The following is a 10,151-nucleotide window of genomic DNA, read 5'->3' on the forward strand; positions in this document are numbered from 1 at the left end:
CCAGCAATCTCACTTTTGGTTACCCAAACAATCACAAACAAGGCCATACTAAAGCTACCAGCACAACCACATTTATCTCAGAATTTTAACCATAGCTAAGATATGGAACCAACCCAGATGCCCCTCAATAGATGAATTGATCAAGAAAGGATGATATATATATATATATATATATATATATACACATATACATATATATATATATACACATATACATATATATATATACACATATACATATATATATACATACATACACAATGGAATTCTATGCCTCCATCAAAAAGAATGACATCGCCCCCATTTGTTAGGAAATGAAAAGACTTGGAAAAAATTATATTAAGTGAAGTAAGCCAGGCCTAAAGAAACATAGGTCTCATGGTTTCCCTTATTTGCAATAACTAGTATATGTCTAGCACAAGCAGAAAGGTCAAAAGCTATGAACATATGACCATATAAAATGATGTTCAGGAAATGAACCCCAAGGTAGGGACACAGAAGTTTTATCTTTGTTGCTGCTATTTTTAATGTACTTATAATGTACTCTGTGATTTTTTTGTTTCTTTTGTATGTTCTTCCCCAATGGTATAACTCCTGTTTTCATTGTATTTGATTCTAGTGCCCTTGTATATACATTGTTCTAATTTGGGGAGCGGAAGGGAAATAACAAAATGCTGAAATAAGGTTGACTCATTGTAACAATGAGATGTACAAGACACTATGTTGAAAATGAACTTTACAGCTTTTGGGGGCTAGAGGGAGGGAGAAGTTGGGGAGGTAGAGAGGGAAGGGATGGTAGGGGAAAAACAAAGGAGGGGTAACAATGTTCCATAGGAAATGTACTCATTACCTTACACATGTAACTGTAACCCCACAATAAACAATATTTTTAATTAAAAATAAAAAAATAATAAAGAAGAATTGTCATTATAAGATCTTCCAACTTGCTGGGAACATGGCTCAGTGGTAGAGTGCTTGCCTTGCATGCATGAGGCCCTGGGTTCAATTCCTCAGCATCACATAAGCAAAAAGAAAAAAGCCGGAAGTGGCACTGTGGCTCAAGTGGTAGAGCGCTAGCCTTGAGCTGAAGAGCTGAGGGACAGTGTCCAGGCCCAGAGTTCAAGCCCCACGACCGGACCCAAGAAAAAAAAAAAAAGATCTTCCAACTAAAGAGATAGGGAGGGTACCTCACCAGCTTAATATGAAACAAATTCCTCAGTTTCGTGTTTGACCTGTCCGATGTGAAACTCAAATTCTCAGTGTACTTCAAAGCAGGAAAAAGAAAAATTACCATTAGGGCTTGCAATTCACCCTGAAGGTCTTACCTGCGTGCACCAGCACAAAGCCTCCTCGTTTCTCTTTATAGGACTGCTTTGTTTCCAATTCTTTGGCTGTTATCTTAACACCTGAAGGCTGAGATGATCTGGAAGGCAGTCCTTCTCCTGAACTCATCCCCTTCTCCATGGTCATTCTCCAAGATTATCATCTTCTATCAGGCAAAGCGCATACTTCTATCCAAACAGCAATTTCAGGAAAGGAATTAGCCTATAGAAAAACAGACAAAAATAGTATGGTTTCTTATCACCAGTATGAAAATTACTTACAAAAATTCATGTGAAGATTTTTAATCTGTTTTAGTTATTTAAATGGTGCAGAAAATATGAAAAGGTTAAAATTTAAATATACATCCAATGACAATACTTACATAAAGACCTGTAGACAAATGAACTTCTGTTAGAAAAAAAAAAGACCTAATATTAAGTCCAAAGATACTGTTTCTTAAATGCTGAAACAAGGACAAAGGATGACCCACTGCAACAACAATACGCACAAGACACTATGTCAGAAATAAACTTTACAACTTGCGGGGCCGGGGGCGGTGAGTGGAGGAAGAGATAGTGGGAGAAAACAAAGGAGTGGATAACAATGTTCAACAAGAAATGTACTCATTACTCATGTAACTGTGACCCCTCTGTATAGCATCTTTACCATAAAAAGAAATTTAAAAAATAAAAATAAATAAAAGATATTGTATATTTTTATCCACACTTAAACAGTCTTCCATATAAATTACATATCATTTTCTCTTCCTTCAAATCACTGTTAATAAGCTCTGGGACATTTTATAATAACAATTAATGCTAGCAACATCATCATGCTTTGATATAAAACTTATATTTCTGATTAATCAAATAAGGAAGAAAAACAATAAGATACATCTGTATGTGAAATTCTTAAGACAATCTTTATAAAATAGAACTAAGTCCTAACAAATGCATATGAAGAAGTCCTGGGTTCGATTCCTCAGCACCACATAAACAGAAAAGGCCAGAAGTGGCACTGTCTCTCAAGTGGTAGAGTGCTAGCCTTGAGCAAACAAGAAGCTCAGGTAGATGGGTGCCAGTGGCTCACTCCAGTAATCCTAGCTATTCAGGAGGCTGAGATCTGAGGAGCATGGTTCAACGCTAGCCCAGGGAGGAACGTCCAGGAGACTCTTATCTCCAATAAACCACTCAGAAAACCAAAGTGGCGCTATTGCTCAAGTGGTAGAGTGCTAACCTTGAGCTGAAGAGCTGAGGGACAGTGCCCCAGGCCCAGAGTTCAACCCCCAGGACTGGTAAAAAAAAAAAAATATATATATATATATATATATATATATTAAATGATAAGACACAAATTTAATGAAACAATTTGTAAGGAAATTATGTCACAAAGCTTCTTACTCTTCTCACTTGCATTACCACCTCACAACTTTCAGTCCTGGCTGGCTTAATAGCAATGACAGGAGAGCATATTGCAGTTCAGGAGAAAATTAATCATTTAAAAATCCACCAAGAAAGAAAGAAAGAAGGGAGGGAGGGAGGAAGGAAGGAAGGAAAGAAAAAGTGAAGTGATCAGATTCAAAGGGTTAAGTAAAAATGTGTATCATGGTTTGAATTGAAAAGAGGAGAGGGCAGGCATTGTAGCACGTATATGTAATTTCAGCACTGTAGAGACCTAGATACTACAAGGTTTGTTGAACTAGATAGTAAGATACTGTCAAGACAAAGAAGAAAAAAAGAAGGGAAAGGGGGGAAAAAGAAAGGAAGTAAACAAGGAAAAAGGAAGACCTACAGGAAGGAACGAAGGAAGGAAGGAAAGAAGGAAGGAAGGAAGGAAGGAAGGAAGGAAGGAAGGAAGGAAGGAAGGAAGGAAGGAAGGAAGGAAGGAAGGAAGGAAGGAAGGAAGGAAGGAAGGAAGGAAGGGAGGGAGGGAGGGAGGGAGGGAGGGAGGGAGGGAGGGAGAAATGGAGAGATGGAGAGAGGGAGGGAGGGAGGGAAGGAGGGAGGGAGGGAGGGAGGGAGGGAAAGAAAAGAAGTGAGGGCAGGGAGGTCAATTCTCTTTTTCAATATAAAATACCCTCTCTCCTTCCCCTCCTTTCCCGTGTGTGTGTGTGTGTGTGTGTGTGTGTGTGTGTGTGTGTGTGTGTGTGTCCTCTGTGTGTGTGTGTGTGTGTGTGTGTGTGTGTGTGTGTGTCCTGAACTCTTAGCCTGGGTGCTGTACCTCAGCTCTTCAGCTCAAGGCTAGTGCTCTACCACTTGAGCCACTTCTGGCTTTTTCTGCTTCTGTGGTGCATGCAAGGCAAATGCTCTACCACTGAGCCACCTTCCCAGCCCTAATCCCTTTTTATCTTATCGTAAAGGTGGTGGATGTACAGAGGGGTTATAGTTACATACATAAGGTACATTTCTTTTTGAACAGTGTGCCCCTCCCCTCATTTTCTCCCACTTTCCCCAAAGTGCCGTTTTCGAATTTACCAATTTATGCTGCCATTACAAGTTTATGATTGCTCTCATTTCATTGTTCCCTCTTACCTTGTTTCTCTCAGTTAAAAATCATATTTGAGGACTGGGAATGTGGCTTAGTGGTAGAGTGCTTGTCTAGCATGCATGAAGCCCTAGGTTCCATTCCTCAGTACCACATAAACAAGGCGCTAGCCTTGAGCAAAAGAAGCTCAAGGACAGTGCTCAGGCCCTGAGTTCAAGCCCCAGGACTGGCAAACAAAAAAAAATTATATATATATATATATATATATATATATATATATATATATATATATATATATATGTATGTATGTATGTATATATTTAAGCTGAGCAGGCACTAGTGGTTCACACTTGTAATCCTAGCTACTTAGAATACTAAGATATGAGGATTGCAGTTTGAAGCTATCCTAGGTGGAAGGTCTATGAGACTTTTATCTCGAATGAACTACCAAAAAAGCTATAAATGGAGCTATGGCTAAAGAATGCTGGTTTTGAGCACAAAAGCTTGGCAATAATGTCTAGGCCCTGTGTTCAAGCCCACACACTAATAATAATAATAATAATAATCATAGATTGTAGTTTTATTTTGAATCTCTTTGAGTGATGTTTAGCATCTTTTATTAAACTATTTTTTCTCTAACCTGTGTTTTATCTTTTAATTATTAACTATTAATTGTTTGTGTGTGTGCTAGCATAGAGGTTTGAACTGGGCCTTGCAATCTTGCTTGGCTTTTTGGCTAAAGGCTAGTATTTTACTACTTGTACCACACCTCTACTTGTACTAGTATTTTACTACTTGTACCACACCTCTACTTGTAGCTTTTTGCTGGTTAATTGAAGATTAGAGTCTCGATTTGTTTGTTGATCCTCAGATCTCAGCCTCTTGAGCAGCTGGGATTGCATGTGTTAGCCACCAATGAGTGGCTAACTCATTGCTGTGTTTAATCTTTTCATCATTTCTTGGCACTTTTTTATTTATTGACAAGTTAGACCTTCAATGAGTTTCTGATTAAACAAAATTGATGAAACTGATGTTTGAGTAGGTATTGCTTTATTTCCTCTATTTATTTTGGAGTATTGAGGTTTGAACTAATTGCCTGAACCATGCCTCCAGCTGTTTTACCTGTTTTGTTATTATTGTTGTTGGTATTGTTGTTGTTCTTACTGATTTACTAAGGACTGGACTCTGAGACTCATGCTTTGCTCAGCAGAGGCTGAGGCACATCTCCAGTACCTATGGCCCATTATTTTTTTGGATAGTATCTCACTTTTCCCCCCAGTAATGTGCCTGGGCTGCTATCTACCCTACCTAGGATAACAAGAACTTGTTGCCATGCCCAGCTCTCAGTTTAGAAGGGGTTTCGTCACCTTTTCTGCCTAGTCTGGCCAACTGTAATCCAATCTCACTCTTCCAAGTAGCTATGATTATAGATGCCACTGGTACCCATTCCTAATTGAATTCAAAACATTTCCTGTGTCAGGTGTCAGTGGCTCATGCCTATAATCCTAACTACTTGGAAGGCTGAGATCTGAGCATGGCGGTTCAAAGCCAGCCTGGGCAGGGAAGTCCATGAAACTCTTATCTCCAATTAACCACCAGAAAACCAGAACTGGTGATATGGCTCAAAGTGCTAGAGTGTTAGCCTTGATCAAAAAAAGCTCAAGGGCAGCTCCTAGCCACTGAACTCAAGCCCCACAACCATCCCATAATGAAAAAAAGAAAAAAAATCAGGCAAGTATGGTGGCACAAGCTTGTAATCTTAGCACTCCAGAGGTTGAGGAAGGAGGACTTTGAATTCAAGGCCAGCCTGAGCCACTTTGGGAGACCGTTTAAAAATCATTAAACATACAACAAAACCTAAAAAAAAAAAAAAAAAAAAAAGGAGAAATAGAAGGAGGAGGAGGAGGAGGAGGGGAGGGGAGGAGGAGGAGGAGGAGGAGGAGGAGGAAGAGGAGGAGGAAGAGGAGGAGGAGAAAAAAGAGCCTGATCTATATAAGAGTTTACTTTGAGAAAATTAAACATAATCATTATATGAACCAAGCTAGGCTTTGGTACACAGCTGGAACCCAAATACTCAGGAGGCTTACACAAGAAGATCTAGAGTTCAAGGCCAGCCTGTGTATACAGAGTCTTATAGGGTGAAATATATGTCACATAGGAGACCTTGTCTAAAAAAAATGTTTTAACTAAGTTAAATTAAGTTTAAACAAAGGGTGAACAAATGCAGCAGTGAATTATACAATTTGTGGGTGGGAACGGGAGGGAAAAGCTGAGAAAGAGAGCAAGGGAAGGAGTGACAGTATCCAAAAAGAACTGACTCATTCCCTGTCTTATGTACCTCTCTGTACATCACCTTTATAATAACAATAAAAATATATTTTATTTAAAAATAAACAAAATTATGTTTAAAATAAAAAGGGAAATAAAATAAAATAAATAAAAATTTACAAAGCATGTTAGTGTAGACATGCTAGTGTAATCCCAGAACTTAGGAGGCTAAAACAAGAGAATCTTCAGTTCAAGACCAATCTCATCTATGTAGTGAGAATCCATCTCAAAAAGCCAAACCAAAGAAATTATCATATTATCCAGAAAATTACATTTCTAGATAGACAAGCAGAAAACTGCAAATAAGTGTCAATACAAAAGTGTGTACCTTCGGCCAAGCTGAAAAAGCCAAATACCACTTGTTCTCATTCATTTGTGAAGCACACACCTAAAATGATGATGATAACAGTAAAGGCAATGGAATACAATGTAAAAGTAATACTGGCCAGGAAGAGCTAAGTGGGAGGGGAGGTAGGGGGGAAAAGAGAGAATAATGAGGGGTAAGAAGAATATCACATATATACATGAAGACCAAATAATACTACCAAATGCTGTTTGAAAAGGTGAGGATGGAAATAATGAAGAGAAATATGGTATAAGGAAGGAATTTGTTCAAAGTACACTTTGTGCATGTATAGACATATCACTATGAAACCATCTTATATGAGAGATGTATTCTAATTCAAAAATAATAAAAATATTTATAGCCAGATGTTTAGAAAAATTATTCAAAACAATCAAAAGGTGGAAACAATCCAAATATCCATCTAATAAAAGTGGACTTAAAAAATAAAAATGTGTCATACTCAGACAATGAAACATCAGTCAGCCATAAAAAGGAATGAAGTATCAATACATGTGTAAATGTGTAAATGAACACTGGAAACAATGAAACAAGCCAGATTAAAAAAGGCCACCTATTGTACAATCCCATTTATAGAAAACATCCAGAAGAGGTGAATTTAAAGACACAAGAAAATAAATGAATGGTTACTTAGGGATCAAGAAGAAATGGCAAGTAACTGATAGTAGGAGCAAAGTTTCCTTTTGTGGCAGCAATTCCTGAAAAGATATTTGTCAGGAACCTACAGATACATATTATGCATATCATCAAATACAATGCCCATATGACCAATGCTCTAAATACTGATTAGGGTGATGATGGCTGTCCATCTCTATGAATATAGAGTAAGAAAAAAAAAAGTCTTGTTTCCAACAAGTGGCATATTTTGCAAGATACTAAATCCATTGGCCTTTCTTAATCTTCTACTTGGAACCTTTAATTCCTAGGATCACCAGCTTTTCTTGGTAAGCATGTTTATCTATTACTCTAGTTCTTCATGATCTCTCTGACCCTACTCTCAAATGTCTCCTTCAGAAATTCAGTCAACTTGGCAACCTTCAAAATCATCCTATCAGCAAATCAGATGTTTCCCAAGTCTTTACCTTCAGGCTTGGGCTCTACACACTATTTTTCCCTCCTGGAGAACATCTTCCTCACTCTCAGTCTACCCAAAACAAGCTCACCCCAATGCCCCCAAAATCTTATTCCCATATTATACCTTGGATTTTAACTTCCTTTTTCTCCATTCTTGTTTAGCCCAAATTCCCTTAGCCTGTTGCAACAGCATCCTAACTTTTCTCCCCAAATCCAAGCTATCATAAAGCAACCAGCTACCAAAGACTGCCAAAATAAGTCTCATAAAACATAGCTCCAATCAAAACAAATACTACACCATGAGACATGAACAGACAATAAATAAAAGAGGAATCTGTGAAACAAGTATCCAATGTGAAACAAAGAGTATTCAAAGTATCTAGCTCCATATTGGTGCCATAAATGAATGCAACCACTTTGAAAAGGGTTTTGTAAGTAAGTAACAAGAGCCTTAAAGTGTATAATAGTGTATATATTATCTATCCAGAAATACTCAATGAATCAATGACACAAGTTAACAGTATCTTGGATACTTCTAAGAAAAATGGAGAAAGTGAGGAAAAGAATAAAAGGGCAGGCTGGGAATGTGGCTTCTGGTAGAGTCCTTGCCTAGCATGCATGAAGCCATGGGTTCCATTCATCAGTACCACATAAACAGAAAATGCTGGAAGTGGCCCTGTGGCTCCAGTGGTAGAGTGCTAGTTTGAGCAAAAGCTCTAGTGGTAGAGTGCTAGTTTGAGCAAAAGCTAGACCCTGGATTCAAGCCCCAGGACTGGCAAAAAAAAAAAAAAAAAAAAGAATAAAAGGGAATTCTATTTATCCTAATAACATTTGTATTTAAATTTCTATTACTAGGTACAATCTAATGAAAAAGACTATCTAAATTGGCCATTTCTAAGACCAAAGTGAATATTAATTAACAATTAACTGGATCATCAAGGCTAGGAAGCTCATAATAAACCAGTTTACTCTAGGAACCTCGAAGGCATTAAGGTAAGTTCTAAATCTTGGATGTCCTGTCTTTTCAATGATTCTTTGTTTGCACATGCACATTCTTTTTTTTAACATTTAGGAAAGGCCATGTGTCTTAAAAGTAGGGTACTTTTTTTTTTCTCCTCATTCTAGTTTTGTGTAGTCTTTCACGAGTTGATAGAAGGAACACATACAATCCTTCCATCTTACCAAGGAAGTATTTGTACAGAAAAGCTATCCCTTAAGCTGCTGCAACAGATGGCTCAAAAAAGATCTATGTTGTGGCTCTCTTTTTCAGTATTTCTGTATTTCCCAGATATGCTCCAAGAACCTCTGCTTTGTGTGTGTGTGTGTGTGTGTGTGTGTGTGTGTGTGTGTGTGTGTGTGTGTGTGTGTGTGTGTATGTGATGTGAGGAGCATTATTTAGAAATGATTAAACTCTTCAGTGTATAAGTAAAAATTATGCGAAGATCTGAGTCACATGGTCGACCAATAGACGTTCCTTCCTCTCCCAAGCAGAAGGCAAGTCAAGTGGAACCACTTCCTTCCGGAAACATGATGCCCTCAAATGCCAGAGCACCCCCCAGCTGTCCCTCACCCCTCCTCCACCCTGCACCCCAGCTTCAGCTTTACACACACACACGCACACACACACACTCACACACTTCCCAGCTGCTTCACCTCCCGTCCTTTTCCTCTTCCTCGCCAGTCACTGCTCATCAAGCCCAGCGGGACTGTCACCAGGCCGCTAGGACCGACACGCTGGGGTGTCTGGGCACCCCCCTGCTCACCCCCACCAAGACACTCAGGACTGGCTGGGGTGTGTCCTCTCCGATCTCCACGAACCTCAGGGACACCCTCCTCTCCTCCCCGCCCCCCCCGCCCCGGGACATGTTCCTGCGCCCCAGCGACTGCAAATCGGGTGGCAGCACGGCGGCCACGCAGCCCTCCGAGGCCTCCACGCCGGAGACCCGGCAAGGAAGAAGGGGGAGAGGGGTGGCACGGGCCCCACGCGCGACCAGGGGCATCCTAGACTGGGGAGAGCTTCCTGCGCGCTGGCCCCTGGCGACCCGGGAGAGGATGTCCCAGCCAGCCCGAGGGGCGCAGAGATCGCGGCGTGGCCGCGGCGGCGGTGCCGACAGCGTGAGGAAGAGAGGACACTCACCCGCGTCAGCCCCGAGCACACACGGCACCGGAAGTAGTCACCCGCCCGTTGCCAGGGTGAGGAAGCGGGCGTGACGCGATGCGCTTCGATTGGCCGGGGCGAGCCCCACGTGGCCGGAAGCGGGCTGCTGTGATGCAGCCCTCGGGACCCGTCACGGTTCAGCCCGGCCCGCACAGGTGTGCTCGCCTTGACTCTTTCGTGGGAGGGGCGAGGGCGGGGTGGGGGGGGGGGGGAATGCTGGCGGTTGTTCTATCTGTTTTTGTGTGGAGGTCTTCTCTGTAGTTTGTATTCGAGTGTTTTTAGCTGGGAAGGCGCCATCAACCTGTCTCTTCACACACACACTCCACCCCGCCATCCCCGCCGCCCGGGATAGCCGGCTGGCTGGGCGGGCCTGCACCTGATCCCAGGGCATGGCTGACGAGCCTGTTGTATGAAATGAGC

General features: G+C 40.9%; 1 protein-coding gene across 4 annotated transcripts in view; it reads right to left on the reverse strand.

Moving 5' to 3' along the window:
* Tasp1 (taspase 1) overlaps window positions 1–9,754 on the reverse strand; it is a 214,576-nt gene extending 204,822 nt beyond the window's left edge. For all 4 annotated transcript variants that reach the window (XM_042666493.1, XM_042666496.1, XM_042666497.1 and 1 more), the window contains exons 1-2: window positions 9,711–9,754; window positions 1,326–1,545 (exon numbers count right to left, since the gene is read on the reverse strand). In XM_042666493.1, coding sequence (XP_042522427.1) covers window positions 1,326–1,470 — 145 coding nt within the window. In that variant the 5' untranslated portion in view covers window positions 1,471–1,545; window positions 9,711–9,754. The remainder of the gene's footprint in view (window positions 1–1,325; window positions 1,546–9,710) is intronic.
* Between the last annotated feature and the right edge of the window lie 397 nt (window positions 9,755–10,151).

The sequence above is a fragment of the Dipodomys spectabilis genome, unplaced genomic scaffold (genome assembly GCF_019054845.1).
Source record: "Dipodomys spectabilis isolate Male_0828 unplaced genomic scaffold, ASM1905484v1 ptg000365l, whole genome shotgun sequence".
NCBI classification, from domain to species: Eukaryota; Metazoa; Chordata; class Mammalia; order Rodentia; family Heteromyidae; genus Dipodomys; species Dipodomys spectabilis.